Source organism: Asterias rubens, chromosome 18 (assembly GCF_902459465.1).
Source record: "Asterias rubens chromosome 18, eAstRub1.3, whole genome shotgun sequence".
Classification (NCBI taxonomy): domain Eukaryota; kingdom Metazoa; phylum Echinodermata; class Asteroidea; order Forcipulatida; family Asteriidae; genus Asterias; species Asterias rubens.
In genome coordinates, this window is record NC_047079.1 from 4,938,623 (window position 1) to 4,959,030 (window position 20,408).

General features: G+C 39.7%; 1 protein-coding gene across 1 annotated transcript; it reads right to left on the reverse strand.

The window, feature by feature from the left end:
• Nucleotides 1-283: 283 nt before the first annotated feature.
• On the reverse strand, nucleotides 284-20,323 carry LOC117302320. The gene is made up of 21 exons (XM_033786217.1): nucleotides 20,019-20,323; nucleotides 14,483-14,689; nucleotides 13,507-13,690; nucleotides 12,732-12,873; nucleotides 12,199-12,313; nucleotides 11,293-11,466; nucleotides 10,591-10,656; nucleotides 10,056-10,309; nucleotides 9,440-9,657; nucleotides 8,885-9,024; nucleotides 7,766-7,900; nucleotides 6,478-6,684; nucleotides 5,654-5,843; nucleotides 4,758-4,899; nucleotides 4,170-4,284; nucleotides 3,403-3,576; nucleotides 3,117-3,182; nucleotides 2,454-2,707; nucleotides 1,707-1,924; nucleotides 1,353-1,471; nucleotides 284-647 (listed from the first exon to the last, which is right to left on the reverse strand). Exons 1-21 carry the CDS (start codon nucleotides 20,209-20,211, stop codon nucleotides 568-570), a joined length of 3,393 nt encoding a protein of 1,130 aa, XP_033642108.1. The 5' UTR covers nucleotides 20,212-20,323; the 3' UTR covers nucleotides 284-567.
• Between the last annotated feature and the right edge of the window lie 85 nt (nucleotides 20,324-20,408).

Below are 20,408 nucleotides of genomic sequence, written 5' to 3' on the forward strand. Positions count from 1 at the left end.
TAAAATAACAAACCTGTGAAAGTTTGAGCTCAATCGGTCGTCGAAGTTGCGAGAATGACAGAAAAATCACCCTTGTCAAACGGAGTTGTGTGCGTTCAGATGCTTGATTTCGAGACCTCAAATTCTAAACGTGAGGTCGCGATATCAAATTCGTGGAAAATTACTTCTTTCTCGAAAACTACTCCACTTCAGAGGGAGCCGTTTCACACAATGTTTTATACTGTCAACCTCTCCCCATTACTTGGTACCAAGTAAGGTTTTATGCTAATAATTATCTTGAGTAACTACCAATAGTGTCCACTGCCTTGAAACAAAAATATTCTGAAGAATGAAGATATTTTAAACGTAAACGTAAACTTACTAAACACATACGTAACAAATTTCTGAACAAAACATTTATGTGCAAATTTGGAAGAGTTTTATTTCGACAGCGGCTGGAAGATATTTTAAACGTCAACGTAAACTTACTTAAACATAATAACACACCAAATTTCTGAACAAAACATTTATGTGCAAATTTGGGAGAGTTTTATTTCGACAGCTGCTGGTTGTGGCATGCGGTGATATTCATAACATCTTGATGATCATGTACACTAATACTGAGACTACACACGTTGTTACCGATGTACGCACACTTGGACTGCCGCCTACAAAAGAAATACCTAACCATTAAAATAATTCACATCATGGATGGTAATTTTAGGACAAATGTTTTTAAGGGAACGTACATGCCTTTGGGAACAGTTTGGTTGTTTCAGTCCGTGTAGATACAATACAAAATAGCCTGTATAAATTTAATTCACTAGTGGTAGGGTGTTTTAGATAGTGCATAATATCTGTAGTGGTTATGTCTACACAGTAATTGGTTGTTTGGTTGTTTCAGTCCGTGTAGATACAATACAAAATAGCCTGTATAAATTTAATTCACTAGTGGTAGGGTGTTTTAGATAGTGCATAATATCTGTAGTGGTTATGTACACACAGTAATTGAAAAAAAAAACTTTCTGAGAAACTTGGCTGACACATAACGACATTAATTTGGGAAGGAACTATTGTAAACTATCGGATACAACCATGTGTAAATCTCCTTTGTGTGAGTGTTGGCCGGTTTGAGAAGAGAGCCGGTTTGATTGAGACGTTTCGAATAGTATACTCCGCTCGTCTTCAGGAGTAGACATTGATTTGCTTGATTTCATTGGTTCGTTGGCCGATTTCATTGATTTAGATAATTCAAATAATTTAGTTGGTTTTATTGATTTGATTTGATTCTGATTCGATTGATTTAAGTGATTCCATTGAGTCAATTAATACTTTTAAGTTTAACTGATTAAGTGATTCCAATGTGTTCTTACCATTAATGAGTTGGTCTAGCTGGGTCTCCTTCACTTCGTATAGTGACAAAGTACCACTGGCTGTACTTGTTACTAACAGGATGGGTTTGCCACTGGGGTTATCTGAGGCTGGGATAAATCTACAATGAGGGAAAACAAAAGATGATGAGAACTATAGTAAGAGATATAGTTCTATGTAACCATGTTCTGAGAAAAAAAAACTGACTTATTCGTTAGGGAGTGATTTGGTGTAAGAGTTGGGTTAAGTTTAGGAAATATAATAAAAGGTTGTCAGAGAACAAAGGGTTTTGTGTTTTGATGTGTTATAATTATGTACATCATCTTTGCCGTGAGTTCCGGCTGTCTCAAACTTACTTCAAGTCTTCCGGATGAAGATCCCCAAGGTTCCGGTTTTCCAGTAGCTTTTCGAAAGAGTCGCTCGTCCCACCAGCCCTGTAAATTGACTCGAATTTCGGAACAGCGGAATGTTCCGGGAAGCTGTACACCACCACAGTACTGGTTCGCTCCTGCGCAACGAACAGGAGATGCTTTCCATTGAGCTCACCCGTCTCAATCGCTTCGGGTTCCGGTCCCTGGTCATTTTAGAAAATAGGAAACCAAACTAAATTCACAACATGCAATGTATTTTATAAATGTGATGACATGACATGACGTCACGATGTTAGTGGCAATACCATCTTATACTTGGTTAGACGTACATTCACAACATGCAATGTATTTTATAAATGTGATGGCATGAGATGACGTCACGATGTTAGTGGCAATACCATCTTATACTTGGTTAGACGTAACAGCTTTCGATGGTATCACAGCATGCAACAATAATGGGATGACGTGGGATGACGTCATGATGTTGCAATTTCGTACCTGCCAATAAAAGGTGAATATAACCCCTATAAATGGTTTATAAATGGGTTATTTATTTAAAAATTTCAAGGTTGACGCAGTTTTGCAAAGCAATAAATGAGCTGCAACATTTTCCTGATAATTTGTCAGAATTAAGCGTCTTTTGAGGCATATTGTCGTCTGCGTTTACGTTTACCTTTACGTTAACATTTACTTGCACGGCAAAAGCCGTTGTCTTTGCCTTTATAATCTTACTTTGTTATCAGAACGGATGTCAAATTTATCTTCGGGTGACTCGTCGTCGGGGTCCTTTGATTTTCCTTCAGCGTTGAAAACCTCGGGGAAGAAGATGGCGTGTTGTCTTTCAACCTCGTCCCCACTGTCGTACACAAGTGAGAAATCGTCCGCCCTGAACACTGTGAAACTACGCCCTCCGAAGAAGTGAAGTTTGTCGAACTTGGTAGGATCTTGTGGGTTGCGGCCATCCACTGTACTGAACATCAGTCGGCCTGTAAAAGGGAAAGAAGAATTTTAATGACATTTTGAAGTGTCGCAGACAAAATATTTCTAAGATTAATGTTGCAGTACCAAGTGTTGACACACCTTTGAGTCTTGTCATTGAAAATGAAATAAACAGAGGAATGATAATAATAATTAGGAAACTTGGAGCGCCTTTGTATAAGATGATGCAGCACGGGGGGGGGGGGGGGGGAGAGAGAGAGAGAGACTGGATATACATGCGACCAGAGAACAGAGGGACTCAAGGTCCTTTTTGGAAGAGACTAAATGTTAGTGCCTAACCTGGAACTATCAAAACATGTCAACAATAATCACGTTTGACCCCAAAGTGGAAGTGGAGTTGCCTTGTTTGTCAACGTCGTTTAGAGCCGTTTGGCCCTCAGGTGGATGTCGACTTACCTAGTTTGTCATCGTCGTTTAGAGCATCCCGCAGAGCAGGGGACACCGAAGCAGAGAGCTCGTTATCTGTCGAAGAGAACGAAAAAACGCAGTTACCAAAACAGTACGTTAGGCCCCCTGTGTAATGTTTCATACAGCAAACTACGGAGCTTCCTAGTTGCCATGTCACTTATCCGGAAAGAGTGTAAATTCGCCAAGTCGACCAATGTCAAGAATAAGTCGACTAAAAAAAGAACGACTTGCTGGGATAAATTGCCCATCCAAGAAGTTGTACATGTTGACATACCGTCCACAAAGTCCTTTCCTCGTTTCGCCTCGGCCCATTCTCTTTCACCAGCGTCATAATCCAAGTCGTCTCCTTCATTGGCCGTAATGATGTAACCAACACCATCCACCTCCATGTATTTAATGGCATCAGGCTGATAGATGCTGTAGATATCGTACGATTCGAAATGAATCCCTTGAGAAAAAAAGAAGAAAAATAGTGTGGAAAAATATTTTAAAAATCGATGGAAGAGCATTATCAGTCAATCAATAATAATATTTATTTCAATACACACATCAAAACAATCAATAGTTTACAGAGACTGCAACTGTTTGGAGGCAGGGCCCATTAAAATAAAAAGCTTGTAGGCTGTAATACCTTGTACAAAGTATTAAATTTATAACATATAATATTCTGAAGACGCACCAAATCTACTTTTTTTATTTTGATTCCAGCAACCGAAATAAACTCCGAACAATCGGGAATAAATGTAGGATTTGAAACTTTAACTGTTTGTGGTAACACCATTTGAAATAGTATCTTGTGAATAAAAAGGTGGTTCTGAAAAGAACCGATGGTTAATGAAGCAACGTTTCGATCAGTATGCTCCGATCTATATCTATCTTCAGGTATTTACAACAAACTGTGCTTGTACGTGCGTCATTTATTCGCTTATCAGAAATCGCAGTAATGACGAAGAAAGGCACAGACTTCCGCAATAGCAGAGACTGCGAAATTGGGCACCGTATCTTCAAAATCGGGAATGTTTTGCTCGGTTCCCCCCTTACCTCCATCTTTGTCGCTTGCGTCAAGAAGCAAATTCTTCCAAGACTTGACTCCGAGAGGATAAATGTCTACAATGGTGTCTGAAGTTAGATCTATCACTGCGATAGCATTGTTTTCCTGCAGATCAACAAATTAGAAAACTTCTTCAGTAATTGTGAGTCCGTGCTGTATTTGGTTACAATTACATTCTTAGGTTCCTATGATTGCTTCATTTTTGTTTGAGGACTCATCTTCACAAACAATTTGGCATCGGTTTTTAGTGCTGTAATTTGGTTTCACTGACTCTGACCCTTTAACTGAAATAATTTAAATATCTTGAAGGTAAATGATGCGTTTGCTTCATCCGTAAAGTAAAATATTCTCTATAGACTTTGGTTCCATGGACTAATAATATCAAGTTCTTTCACCTGAAGGCAAATGTATGCCTTTGTTTAATCTCCATTCAAAGTAATATACTCTGGTTCTAGCTGGTAGTAAAAGGTTCTATCTCACTTGAAGGCAAATGATGCATTCGCTTCATCCCTAAAGTTAAATATTCTGGTTCTATAGACTTGGGTTCCATGGACTATTAATATTAACTTCTATCTCACCTGAAGGCAAATGTACGCCTTTGTGTCATCTCCATTCAAAGTAATATACTCTGGTTCTATTGATTGAGAAAAAACTGTTGGATTTTCACTTATTTCTCCTCTATAAGGCCACCTGACACCGCGCTCAAGATAGTCTTGAGCTCTGAAAAATAAAGAATTAGAAATATATATATATATATATAATAACAGCTGGTAACGGATCCTGAGTATCAGATATCACTTTTTCCCAGGGACCAAAAGTACTTTCATGTTTTGACTCTATTATGACGTCGACCTGTCCAATTATTCTCAACTTTAAACTTTTCAATTTTAACTAATTGTTTATTCCTTGTGTTTGACGTAAAATCCAAGTTGATGTTGTTAGAGATTTTAAATTTGCATCAGGGATAAAGAACATTAATTTTGGTTTTTACCCATACACCAATGTGTGTTAGCACTGTATACTCAGTACTTTCTCAGAGTTCTGTGAACAAAGATCAGAGGCATATTGCTCGGGTGGGATTCGAACTAGACTTGACTCAAGTCCCAATCCCGTGCCATCCCGATCCCCAGAAAACTACTGTTTGTGACGTTCTGCATTCCTGGCATTCCCCAACCTAGTCTCTTGACTACATTTTTTGACGGCGAGCGCGCACTTCGGTTTGTTTGCTATAGTTGGCGCGATATGCTTATAGTAACTTCTCACACGAGATCGGGACTTGAATCAAGTCTAGATTCGAACCCACGACCCTTGCAATGTTAGAGCAGTGTCTTACCGACATGACTACCGAAAATTGCCCGGTAGCTAGAGGCAGTTCGAATCCTATGTTTTGTCAGCAGGTACCGCAACGATATATATAAGATATTGATTTTTTTTTCTTACGATAGTTTGGCATGATATATAAACTTGTGGTTACCTTGTGTTAAAGGACGTGAAGTTCAAGTTCATATGTTTGAGAACAGTTCCTGTTTCACTGAGATGAAGAACAGAAACAGAGCCTTCATTATCAATGATGAACCCATCCTCGGCAATCGTTTCTCCTTCGTTAGCTATCAGGACGGTGCGACAGTCAGCGGTGAATTTTAGCATGTCTGGTTTACTCCCAACTGAAAAAGAATACAGTTATACTTTTTGATAGGCTGTAACAATTCCATGAACGTCCTGGTTTCAATACGCTGTTGTATAGACAACAAGACTGATATTCCATGTGCTTCCTGACAGGCAAGATACTCCACTGGTCATAGCGCGACTTAAAGACTCTGGACACTGTTGGTAATTGTCAAAGACCAGTCTTCTCACTTGGTGTATCTCAACATATGCATAAAATAACAAACCTGTGAAAATTTGAGCTCATCGGTCGTCGAAGTTGCGAGATAATAATGAAAGAAAAAACAACCTTGTCAAAGGAAGTTGTGTGCTTTCAGAAGCTTGGTTTCGAGACCTCAAATTCTAAATCTGAGGTCTCGAAATCAAATTCATGGACAATCACTTCTTTCTCGAAAACTATACTTTAGAGGGAGCCGTTTCTTACAATATTTTATACTACCAACCTCTCCCCATTACTCGTTTAATACCAAGTTAGGTTTTAAGATAATCATTATTTTAAGTAATTATCAACAGTGCCACTGCCTTTAAAAGGCCCCTTTTTAGAGTGGGAAACGTATGATATAAAACACGATTATTATTATTACTATTTAGCGTGTTTGAAATGGTGTTAAAATAGGAACTTTTGGGCCTTACCTGTAACGCTTAGAGTGAGAGAGAGATGACTATTTTGTTTGTCATAGAGGCTGTAAAATTCCATCGTCCCCGGATTACCATCTAAAGCAATACCAATGACATTGCCGCATAGCTCAATATCGTTCCCAGAGGCCGATAGCTCCATGTAATGAACAATGTTCGGCCTCGTGACGTCAGAGATATCTATGACGTGCAGAAATTTCCCGCCTGTAAAAATGAGGATGATATTATATTAACATTAAAGCCATTATACACTTTCGGAACAGAAAACAAATTCACAGATTTACAAATAACTTACAGGGTTTACAGAAGGTAATGGTGAAACACGTCTCTTGAAATATTATTCCATGAAATGCTTTACTCTTTAAGAAAACATTAAAACAATTATCAATTCTCGATATCGAGAATAACGGATTTATTTTAAACACATGCCATGACACGGCGAAACGTGCGGATACAAAGGTTGGTTTTCCCGTTATTTTCTCCCGACTCCGATGACCGATTGAGCCTAAATTTCACAGATTTGTTATTTTATATATAAGTTGTGATACACGAAGTGTGGGCCTTTAGACAATACTGTTTACCGAAAGTGTCCAATGGCTTTAAATAAAATCAAAAACGCAACTTGGACTTAATTCAACTAAAAGTTGAGAATTATTGACAGATGCAATTGATACATTTTCCTACAACTGAAGTTATTAGTTTACTGATGTGTAAAAGTAGGATCTTTCTTTTGTATTGACCCCGTTTTTTGTTTGATTTTTTTTCCAAAAATTTTAAATTTTATACAGATGGTGTAATGGTAGTAAGCATCCTGCGTAGTTATTTTGTCTCGGTAAGTTTCGGTAGTCATTCAAAAAAATGGTTAGCATACAAACTTACTTGGTAACAAGCAATGGAGAGCTTTTGATAGTAAAACACGTTGTTAGAAACGGCTCCCTCTGAAGTAAGGTAGTGTTTTAGAAAGACGTAATTTTTCACTAAAATATTTTTGCGTTTGATTTCGAGACCTCATCAGAATTAGATTTTGAGGTCTCGAAATCAAGCATCTGAAAGCACACAACTTGTGCGACAAGAGAGTTTTTCTTTCATTATTCTCTCGCAACTTCGACGACCATTTGAGCTCAAATTCACAGGTTTGTTATTTTATGCTTATATTATGTTGAGATACACCAATTGAGAAGACTGGTCTTTGACAATTACCACTAGTGTCTGGTGGCTTTAAGATGCTTTAGGTTGGACGGTTCACATCCAGCCGTGGGCATGAAAGCAAATAAACTTGACTTACCAACAGAGTAGACCACAGCGTTGATCTTATCATAAGCGCTTTGTTCTATTGCGTCTTCGTTCAGTCCGTACTTTGGTGTCTCGTCTGATTTGTAATCGTAGGGTATGTAAACCGTCGAGATCGGATCCAATACCACTGGAACAAGAAACACAAAAATATCTTTATTTTTAATTTCAGTTTTATGTATGTCACCGGAGCTTGTTTAAAACTAATTGAAAAAGGTGACTGATATTATTTGTTATAACCTAATTATTGTATAGACGATGTGACCTGTGACATCACATGTTTACAAAAGAGCCACAGAGCCTGGACTTCCTGCAGGCAGGATTTGTACACAGCCTAATGGAAGAAATCATAAAATTTTATATTTTATGGAGATTGCACTGTCTAATTTTAAACAACTTTTGATATGATGATAGGGGCCACATCTCAAAACTTGCCAAGCTTTTACTTTCATAATTCGTGGATTTATGTGGAAATTATGACACAAATTAAATGTAAACTTTCCCAGCATATGACCTGTGCAGTATTGTGCCTGCCAGAATACTGAAAGAATGTACAAGCAGGTCACACTTATTGTAAACAAAGTTCACATGGTCTATACACGAAGGTTACTAGTTATGGTCTGATCCTTTGTCTTTGAGATGCCATGAAAATCTTGAACTAATCCCAAACTGAGCTGCTTTTGAAAATACTAAAAACTGCTTTTGAAAATGAAAATAAATGTTTTTGAAAGCAGTTTGTCGAATCTTTTTTATCCGGAAACTTGTCGTTGTTGGCACCATGTGTCGGGACATAACTATTGTTTGTCACACTCAATTGGTCAGAATTGTTGCACTTAATGGGTCGGACATGATGGTATTATGTCCGACACAATGGAAAGACGAGAATTTGTTTTCCTCAAATCGATTGTTGACCAGAATCGGTCAGATGTCGGACATAATATTCTGTAACAGTATTAATTACATGTGACTGCAATATAATGTTTGGTTAAGACCCATGAATCGGACTCAATTGTCCGGCACAATAGGTTGGAAAAACAGTGAGCCATCGTCAATTGTCGAACAAAAGTGGCAGGCCTACATGCCGAGCATTATAATTGTTCTGTTACAGACTTACCCGTGTAGTCGTCGCTGGTGCTGGTAGTCGTTTCTTGGTCATTACTGTCGATGACTTCGTACATACTCACTGTCCCACTTTGAGCGCTAGTGACGAGTAGTAACGGTTTACCGTATGGGGTCTCCAATGCTTTGATAAACCTATCAATTGAGGAAATATTGACATTATTTCGAAATGAACACAGCGACAGAATTTGTTCTCTGGGGAAATGTTTACACTAAATAGTTACAGAACTACTTTTTCAGTATGGCAAGTTGATGACTGGAACTTTACTTCTAAATAAACGAAACACAATGGGGGTCTGTGCGCTAAAGAATGCAGATGTAAATTGTTAACAAAGTCATAGGTTTTAATATTTGTGTTAGACTTTTTTTACACGTCGGGTCCACAGGGTGGGAGCCCAATTTTATGATTGACAACGGGCGAACACATTATTTTGTTCTCAACCTGATTCTAAAATGTAAGTTATAGGTGCTTCACAAAGGGCTAAAACTGCATACTTCTGTGGAAAACAGTGACATGAAGTGTGTTCTCAGTCACGGACCACTGGCCTACCGTATGTCTTCTGGGTCTACATCACCAAAGTTTCTCTCATTGTAGAGTTCCGTGAAAGTATCACTGGTTCCTCCGGAGCGATAGATAGACTCAAAGTTCGGAGTAGTTGAGTTTCCTTCGAAGGTATACACCATGATTGTACTCGTGCGTTCGTTCCCGACAAACATCATACGCTGGCCGTTTATTTCCGCAATCTCAACCGACTCGGTCTCAGGGCCCTGAAACGCAGCAACAAGATAGTTCAGCATTTTGTAAACACAGATTAAGCAATAGTCTATTTAGAAAGGTAATTATTGTAGTCGGAATTCATTCATAAACCTTTAGTTTCAATTTGAACGCCAGACACACGAGGCCTATTGGCCACTTCAAGGTATGGGCTACAATTAATATGGGGCCATCTACACCTACTCCTAGGGCTGAAGCAAATAAGCCACTTCGGAGTTCCAGCTGCGCATGTCTGTTACTGCTGACAACGCATTTTGTCTATCTCCCGTAACCTTTTGACAATACCAGCGGGTATTGTCAAAAGGTTACGGATGATAGACAAAATCCGTTGTCAGCAGTAACAGACATGCGCCACTGACATTCCGAAGTGGCTTATTCTGTACTTGCATACCCTTGCATCCGAGCGTTTGTCGAACGTGTCTTCAACCGTTTCCGTGTCGGGGTCGTCACTGTCGTAGTCGGCGTTGAAGATGTTCGGATAGAAGACGGCGTGTTTACGTTCGATCTCATCTCCCGTGTCGTACACCAGCGAAAAGTCGTCGGCCCTGAACACCGTAACGCTACGGGCGCCATAGAAATAGAGTCGTTCAAACTTGCTGGTATCCTGCGTGCTCCGACCGTCGACAGTGCTAAATTTCAACCGTCCTGTCGGACAAAGTGAACAGTGATGGGTGTTTTTTAGCAGAGTCTTAAGCATTGTGTGAATGATTTATGTGCAATTAAATAACAGAGTTTCTAGCTTTATATAGGAGCAAGTTCTAGTGGCGACTAGACTTGACTAGATCGTTAACCAGAAACCACAGGGAGATTGACAATTGAATCATGCACTGGAGCATGTTCAACATGGTCAACTCGAGAGCTATACTTCAAAGTTTCTGGTCAAGTGTAGTCGCTCACCAAACATGCTATATATTATTATTCCTTACCAAGCTTTTTATGATCGGCAAGTGCAGCTCTGACCGCATCTGGTACGGAGCTTGAAAGTTGATTTTCTAAATAAGCAAAGAAAAAAACAGTAATTCAAGGGTAAAAATAAGATACTTTTGGATGATGAACTGTGATAAACTGACCTACTCGTACTAGTCTTGGTTATTATTGTTGAACAATTTGTTCGGTATCTTTAATGTTTGAGGGGCCGTTTATTACTAAATATGAGGCAAAACCATATATATTAGAGCAAAACCATATGTAAGAGCAAAACAATATAATAGGGCATAAAAAATTATAAGAGCACAATCACCACTTTGCTGCTATTGGTGTATAGCCACCAATTGTTTCTGAAATAGGAACTTTGATTTGCTATAATTTTCCCGCTTTATCCTGGATCCTTCCTTTAATCCCTTTCCCTTTTTTTTCTTTAAATGGATATGTATTTGTTGGTTCTTGTTTTATGCCTCTGAAGAAGGTCCGGTTTGGATCGAAAGCTAAGACCATCTACCCTACTCAATAAGAGCACAATCATATAATATATAAGAGCAAAACCATAATTTTGAAAGCAAAACCATAATATGAGAAAGAGCAAAACCATAACACCCAGTTTTTGCAGTGAAGTAAACTTTTAGTACAAAAGATAAAAACAATTGCGAATGAAGTTTCTTTTGGATGGAGTGGTATCTTGGAACTCCTACCATCAACGAAGTCTTCTCCACGCTGGGCCTCTTTCCAGGAGTTACCGCCGGCTGAAAGTGACATGTCATCCCCTTCGTTGGCCGTCACAATGTAATCCACTCCATCCACTCTCATGTACTTGATTGAATCTGGCTGGTATGTACTGAAGATACCATATGCGGCGAAGTTAATGCCTATAAATAATAATAATAATAATAATAATAATTTGGGGGGCTAATCGTCCTTACTCGCAGCTAAGAGCTGAATTGCGAAGGACGCGGCTACAACGTGTTCGAGAAGCAGGCATGCAAGGGCGCATTCAGCTGCCAGCCACATCAACCCATTATGACCACGGAGCACAGCCAAGATCGAAAGTGTTTGATTTTTTCCTGAGGGAGGAAAACCGGATAGTCTGGAAAACCCTCGTGGCACAGCAGAGAACCAACGCACAACTCAACTCACATATGGCCCCGACCGGGAATCGAACCGGGGTCACCTTGGTGAGAGGCGAGCGCTTTACGCACAAGCCAACCGTGCCATTGGACATATCGTTGTCAGAAATATCGAGTGTTAGAAAAGGGCAGATAAGGACAAACAGATATAATGAAGGTGGCTTTTATGGAGGGATAGACTTTTATCATGTGGCCACCAGTGATGGTCTTGTTCCCAGTATCCAACTACAGTTATTGAATGGTGTACATTCATTTTACAAAAAAAAGGGAACCAGACTTTTTGCCCCTCCAGCCTCGGTTTGGTTACAATATTGATTTGAATGAGAGCAAATCAAGATATAGATCCTTGTCATTTAATGTATTTTAAAAGCCTAGCATTATCAAAAATCACACAAATTACTGACAACCAAAAATCATATAGGGCCGCGTAGTGGCAACAATGTACAAATCGGATCAAGACACAATCAGGCCTACCTCCATCCTTGTCGCTGGGATCCAGAAGGAGATTATGCCAGGATTTGAAACCCAAAGAGTGGATATCAACAATGGTCTCGGATACCAGGTCGATCACGGCGATTGCATTGTTCTCCTAAAAACAAAAAACCAGTGAAAGCAGTTGAAAAACAAACCGTCATCTCCACCTGGTATCGAACTTCTTGCCGCCACAGTTTCAGTTAGAGGCAACTAGTTTCAGTTATTACTCAAAATAATTGTTAGCACAAAACTTTACTTAGTAAAACGAGCATTGGATAAATGTTAATTATAGTAAGTATAAAACATTGTTAGAAACGGTTCCCTCTGTTTTTTTCTTTCATTGTTCTCTTGCAATTTCGATGACCAGTTAAGCCCACGTTTTCACAGGTTTGTTATTTAATGCATATGCTGAGAATACAACAAGTGAGGATACTGGTCTCTGACAATTACCACAAGTAAACACTGCCTTTAAGCAAGCTTGGTGGAGTTCCGTACCTTCTAATATTTGTTTATTTTGTTATGTTGGGACTAACCTGCAGACCTATGTAGGCTTTAGTGTCGTCATTATTTAATGCGATATACTCCGGTTCCAGAGACTGGGATAGATTGTTTGAACTCTGACCTAACTCTCCTTTATACGGCCACCTGACTCCCTGACGAACGTATTCATCCGCCCTGCAAGCGAATAGATATTGTGTAATAAAGTTCACTTTACCAATGCATTTCAGATAAACCCTCTTATGTGGTGGTGTCAACAAAGTCAATGTTGTTTGTTATCAATAGCACTGTTTACCGTTACAATACTGACTCTTATGCCGAGTCAGTGGCACTTCGTTCACAAGGGAGTGTTGACTCTGCTCGTTTGTCTAGCAGTTCGTTTTTTTAACAGGTTCACATAATGAGGCCAATCAAAAGCTGGTCCCCGGGATAAAAACAGGCGCTGGTCTTACGCGTGCAATAATTTCACAAATTGAGTCCAAATGTTCACAGATTTGTTGTTTTATTCATGTTGGGATACACCAAGTGAGAATCAGGTCTTTGACAATGGGTGTCCAGCAGCCTGTTTCACGAAACGCTGGTATTAATCCTATATCGAGTATGGACGAGTAACTCGTTCTAACTTATATGATAGGTTCGATGCGTCTTTACGTCTTCGTATACGGAACTTATAGCTCGTCCTAAGATTAATCCTAAGTTAGTAAGAGTTTGGCGACGTTGACGGCAGTACCTTTAAAAGTCCGTTTGTATACTTCTCGCTTGTCATACGGACAATTTATGATGAGATAAGCTATTATTTTGTTTCCATACCTGGAATTGAAAGACTTGAAGTCTAAGTTCACGACAGTTGAGTTGACGCCATCAACGTGGATGAGTGAGACAGACCCTTCAGGGTCAATGATGTAGCCAGACTCCTCGTAAGGCTCTCCTTCGTTGGCAACCACGATCGTACCACAGTCCTGGGTAAACTGTAGCATATCTGGCCTATCACCAACTGAAAGAGGCAGAACGCTCATACTAATTTTGCATTCCACACCTAGCTCTACATACAGAACTCAGGAACTGTCATTCAACTTGTTAAAGGGCACGTTAATAGGAGACTTTCCAATGCTAGGTGGCAGCAGACATACCGGGTAAATTTCCATTGTTTACGTAGTTCTGAACATGCGCATAATTCTGAGAACAATGGATTTACCCGGTAAGTCTGCTGCCCTCTATCGTCCCAGAAAGTCTCCCATTGCCTTGGATCGGGCGAGTTGGTCAATGACAAGTGTTCGAAACCGCTTTTTATGAAACGCATAATGGTTAGAAAGATGTTTTAAAAGTAGAATATAATGATCCACATAAGTGTGCCTCGAAATGGCTGGCATTTTTGTGTGGAATTTTTTAGGCATTTTTGTGTGGATCATACATTCTACTTTTAAAACATCTTTCCAATCAATATGCATTTTACAACATACGGTTTTCAAACGCTTTTCGTGGACCAACTCGCCCGGTCCAAGGAAACGTGCCCCTTTAAGATCCCGAGATACTGCAGGATGATGACATCAAAATCGTAAGATAGCGACATCCTGTGATTTATATTGAGATCTAAAAAATAAACACCTTTAATGTAGAATGTCATCGATATTCATTATTTCATCTCAAAATGACAACACCTTAAAAGTAGGATTGTAACAAAGCCAGTACATTAATTAGAAACAGCCTATGTGAGAGTCAGTTGCCAGGTTGTGATTATTTGGAAATCCGCGGTGACGGTTCGCGATTGGGCTTCCGTATACGATACCTGTTACCATTGCTAGTGATTCCAGCTGGCCACTCTGTACGTCATACACCCTGTACAATCCAACAGTGCCCGGATGTCCATCCAGAGCCACGCCCACCACATTACCGCATAATTCTACGTCATTTCCTACGGCGGGAAGTGCCTCGTGGTAAACGACAACTGGCTTCATGACGTCAGAGTAATCCGTGACGTGGATGAAATGCTCACCTTTTGAAGAAAAACACAGATACAATTTCATACGGTTATAGCACTTAAATTGCATAAAGTGCTACTCACACGACAGCATTATAACTGGGGTCCCTTGCTTAATTTTAGCGTGGTTGTAAAATATCGCAATGTTTCATAAGGTTTTAAAAAAAGTCTTGGAGAGTAGAACAAAATTATTGTCCTTTCACATGAGAAATAACAAAGAGAGCTTGTCTCAGTTGTTCGCCAAGTATTCCCTATACATACAAAAATTGATGTAACATACGGCAACGCGAGCGAACCCAGATTTGTTAAACTCCCGTTGGTTCCTATAAACACTCTGGTTTAGATTGGTGACTGCTCTACATTCTGACACCCCTATGTTCCGTCGATCATCCCTCTTGCTACAACACCCGAAGTTCCAAACCTGTTGATTCACACCCTTTAGAGTTAGGGTTAGGGTTAGGGTTAGGGTTGGGGTTAGGGTTGGGGTTAGGGTTAGGCTTATGAAAACACACAAGGGGTCTCGGAACATAAGGTATGTTGAAACATAAATAGGTAGGAGGTGTAACCATTTAGATTGTGCATAAATCGTCAGGATCAGGACGGTATGGGTCTATTGCTCCACGTAACTTAGCCAAAGTTTTAAGTCGCTCAAAAGGAGTTTAAAGGCACTGGACACCTTTGGTAGTTGTCAAAGACCAGTAGTTTCACTTGGTGTCTCTCATTATATGCATAGAGTAACAATTCTGTGAAATATTATTCTCAATATAAAAACTTGCATTATTCACTTCATTTAAAAACTTTCATAATTCACTTTCAAATTTCGATGACCAATTGAGTTCAAATTGTCACAGATTATTATTTTATACCTAAAATATGTTGGGATTCACAGTGATAATACTGGTCTTTGACAACCACAAAGGTGTACAGTGCCTTTAAAAGGGAGACTTAGTATTATGTGATGATCTGGTGGACTTTGTGTTTTATGAAATCAACCGGGTTGTTGGCAACTCGACGTTTCGCCTAGTATGCTTCACTGGGTCTTCAGGATATTCGTCAATCACCCTCAGTGCCCTTGTGAGATCAAAAACCAAAATGTATATCCCCTGCTTGTTTGTGTGTCTCCCCTTAGCTTGCATCCAATCACTTTTGTTTTGTCCACCTGCAAATTTGTTAATTCTACAATTAACGGTATTTGTCTTGCTCAAGGACACAAAGTGTAATCTGGATTCATTCCGATAGACCGTCATAACTTGAGTTTATAGTGTTACGAACCTCACATTGATCCCTGTGTCTTACTAGCGCCCTCTTTTGACCCAATAACTAATCAATGTAATGACTTGAGATCAATGTTCGATTCGATATAATCTAGAATTGCTTAGCTATTACTTCCTCATACGTCACAAGGACCCTCTGTCCAGTCAGCACATTTTGTAGCCTTTAGTCAAGGCGCACGTGGCACACCGGATAGCACGCACAGCCCCAAAAATGTAACGCACGAAATTTTAATAGACTATCACCGCGAGCGGCGAAGCCGCGAAGCGCCTTTATCAAATCGTTTTGGGGGCCTTTTAATATGTTTTCTTTACATTTTGCCAACGATTTGGGTGGGAGAAAATGTAACGAATTTGCATCGAACGTCCTTGTGACGTCATGCAAGTAATTGTGGCTTCTTATTGGCCAGCAACTCACCACGCTAATGCATTATGCATTATATTTTCTCCCACCAAAATCGTTGGCAAATGTAAAGAAAAACATAAGGCCCCCAAACGAGTTGGTAAAGGCGCTTCGCGGCTTGGCCGCTCGCGGTGATAGTCTTTTTTCGTGCGTTACATATTTTTGGTACCCGAAGTACAATGCCATGCCAATGTGCGTAATCATTTGTACACGAAGTACAATGCCATGCCAAATGTGCGTAGTAATTTGTACACAAATACCATGCCGTGTCGTTGTACACACACTCAATAGAGTGTATTCCTTATGTAGTTGCATTTTGTACACAGGTGATCTAGCGTGTAGTTCCATTCTTAATTGTACACAAGCAATGGCAAGCCCCGTCTTACTCTCAACTGCCAATCACTTTAACCTTACTACCCACAACTCCTTATTTGGGTTATCAACTCGCCACGTCCGACGACCTTCCAGCATTGCAGTCTTCCATTGGTCAAGACCCCAACTTGGCTAATGTTTAATTCATTTCTATACTCCAGCTTTTTATAAAAGCCCTGGATTTTCCTTGTTCAGGGATAACAACTCCAGATAATAATTCGGTGTGTACTCCAAATAAATGTTCCATAACAGACATGTTCCAGATAAAAGTACTCCACAGACCAGTACCTCGACCAGTTGTCATTTTATGATTAATGGTTTCATAAACCTAACGGTAACACTAGTGGCATTACGCTACCACATCACATTTAGTAATGTCATCAGTGATTCAGCTATAAATAAACCAGTTCATGTTTTGTCAGTAAAGTCAGACTATTGCAACTTAATTATTGTCCTCCCCGTTTGTGGTAAGCCAGCACACACTTCCTCAGGCGAGGAATCCGACAATATCTTGATTGTTAAACCATTATGTGTTGATACAGTGTTCGCCGTTGGCCATGTATATCATTATGGCAACACATGCTTCAAAAGCAGCGCTAATAAATTGTGGACCCGTTGCTGTTTCCTTTAGTGCAGAGCAGTAAAAGATGCTCATCTATTTACTATAGTACTATTCACACGACAGCAATTTAACTGGGGTCCCTTGCTTACTTTTAGCATGGTTGTAAAATGTAGCAATGTTTGACAAGATTTTTCAAGAGAACTTGGAGAGTATAAATTTGTGTTTTACTTTCACATAAGGTACATTTCGTAAAAATGTTGCTAACTTGCTACAATTTAGCTATTGCTCTCGTGTAAATATGCCACTTAAGGGTGAAGACTATAGTCGTATTGTCGAGGACTGGGTACAGTATTCGCCTTAACTTAGGACTAGCTTTAAGTTTTTATTAACTCCTAAACAGTCCAATGCATGACCATCTTTGTGAAATCGACACCATCCATGGTTCCTCACTGTCTCAGAGATATCACATGCCCAACCTCAAGACAGCTACCAAAGCGAGTTAATCAATCCGGCCTCCAAACTTAAGAACCAAGGCTATAATTAAATCGCTTGAGGTAATAAATAATACGAGAACTTAAGATGACGTTTCGGGGCTTGTAAAAGGTCACATAACTTCGATGATTGGTGGAGTTGCGTTTTATGAGTCTAAATGTTTTTTAATAGATTTGAGCTCATCTTATGCAAGGAACAATAACCCACGCTGACAATAACCCACGCTGGTGATTATACACTAATGTTGCGGTGAACTATAGTCAAACATGAAGGTACACGGCAGGTTCAGAGTCCGATTATTGGTAAATGCATCATAACGAAACTTCAAAGCGGAAAGTTCCCAAAGTGATTGTTTCAATTTGATCGGCTAGTTGCTGCACCATATCCCATTTATGTTTGGAACGCAAAAAGGGTGTTATGACCAAACATAATTGAACCGCATAAAAATAGAAGTGTTTTTTTTTACTAAACCGATTTTGAGCACACAGAATTGGTATAGGCCCCCTATAATGTACAAATTTGGCTAGCGTGCTGATTACATGTTATCTTTGAAGTTTCTATACATGTTATTGTTGAATTATGTGGCACCCATCTCTGAATAATTATAGTCATTGTTTTTTGTTTCAACGTTATGGTTATATTCTCAATGTTAACATGGAAAATAAACGTGCATTGAATTGTGTTTGATTGAATTATTTAGTAGCGAATAGCAATTTTTGAGATAGCTAAGAACTATACAAATTGAGTGGAATTGGCTTAAAGGCATGAGCTGGACACTATTGGTAACTGCTCAAGATAATTGTTAGCATACCAACTTACTCTAATGCGCAATGGAGACGAGCTTTTGATAGTATAAAACATTGTGAGTAACAGCTCCCTCTGAAGTAACGTAGTTTTTAAGAAAGCGTTAATTTCTCACTTAAATAATATTAATTTAACTGAATTCTGGATCTCAGCTGATGTCTCGAATTCAAGCATCTGAAAGCACACGACTTGTGCGACACGAGGGTATTTTTTTCCACTAGTTCTCTCGCAAATTCGACGACCACTTGAGCTCAAATTTTCACTGGTTTGTTATTTCTATGAATATGTTGAGATACACCAAGTGAGAAGACTGGTCTTTGACAATTACCAAGGAAGTTGTTTTCTTCCAAATATGGGAAATCTCATCACATGTGCGTGTCAGTCTGGACCAACAGGGTCGTGATTCAATCAAAGGAAAGTCACAACATTTCGGCCTTGGGGGCATAGTCGTCTAAAATAACTGAATGAAAAGCACAAGCTTCGACAGAATTTAGTTCAACCATGATGAATCAAAACTAAACTGAACAAAGGAAATAGTTGGGGGTCACGGACTCAAAGTACAGGGTACTTGTATAACAACACACCTTGCTTGGCCTGACGAACCTCACAGAAACACACATGTTGTATGTTACTTTTTGCTTAAAGGAACACGTTGCCTTGGATCGGACGAGTTGGTCTATAAAAAGCGTTTGAAACCGTTTGTTATGAAATGTATACGGTTAGAAAGATGTTTTAAAAGTAGAATATAATGATCCACACAAGTATCACTCAAAATTGCACGGTTTTCTTTTTACGTCGCGAATTTTGACTCCCATAAATGGCCGACCGTGTTATTGGACGAGGTAAACAGAAAACCACGCAATTTCGAGGCATATTTGTGTAGATCATTGTATTCTACTTTTAAATCATCTTTCTAACCATATGCATTTTATAACAAACGGTCACAAAACGCTTTTCAAAGACCAACTCGACCGATCCAAGGCAACGTGTATCTTTAACCAACAATGATGTGTGTCAGAAGAGCTGTGTACTGTTTCTGGGTTTATACACACATCGATGTATGTTGAAACAATAACATAATAATTATTCATTATCCCCAATGCAAACTAGCCTTCCATATATCATCAAGGTCCCCTTTCACACTACAGAGCCATTTCTCGGGAAATAATCTCTCGGGATGACCACGGGAGTTCTTATAAGCCCACCGCCACCCCAGCAACTGTTCTCGCTATGCCCAATTATTTGGTAACTCCATGTGAGTATTGTTTTCCAGAAACATGCACAACAGTCGTCTCACGGTAAAAACGCTTTACCCCGGGGGTAGTTGCGATAACGTAACACTCCTCCCGATGGCAGAGGAGGGTTCGTTATCGCAACTACCCCGGGGTTAAATCTAAAAACTCAAATGCATGCATCATGACCTTGAAAAAACAAACTCACCGACAGTGTACACCGTCGCCGTCGCTGCGTCGTACACGCACTGTTCCGCGGCACCAGTATCTCGGGCGAAAAGTCCGTCCCCGCTCGGTGCGTACCCGTACGGTAGGTAGACCGTCGACAGTTCACGGAGTGTCATCGCAGCTTCCGCACAGAACATTAAGGACAGAAGGATAACCAACTTCGGAGTCCACATTTTTTCCCCAGTTTTCTAGGAGACTCTATAAGAAGCCACGTCTGTACCAACTAATATTTAGAGCACGAATGACGAAAACTGCAACTGATTTGTAAGGCGCTGATTAATTAGTATTGATCCAGCGACATACTGATTAATTATTGCAGTAATTACGACTACTTGGCCACTGCTACTTTATATGAATGCAAACTATTTGG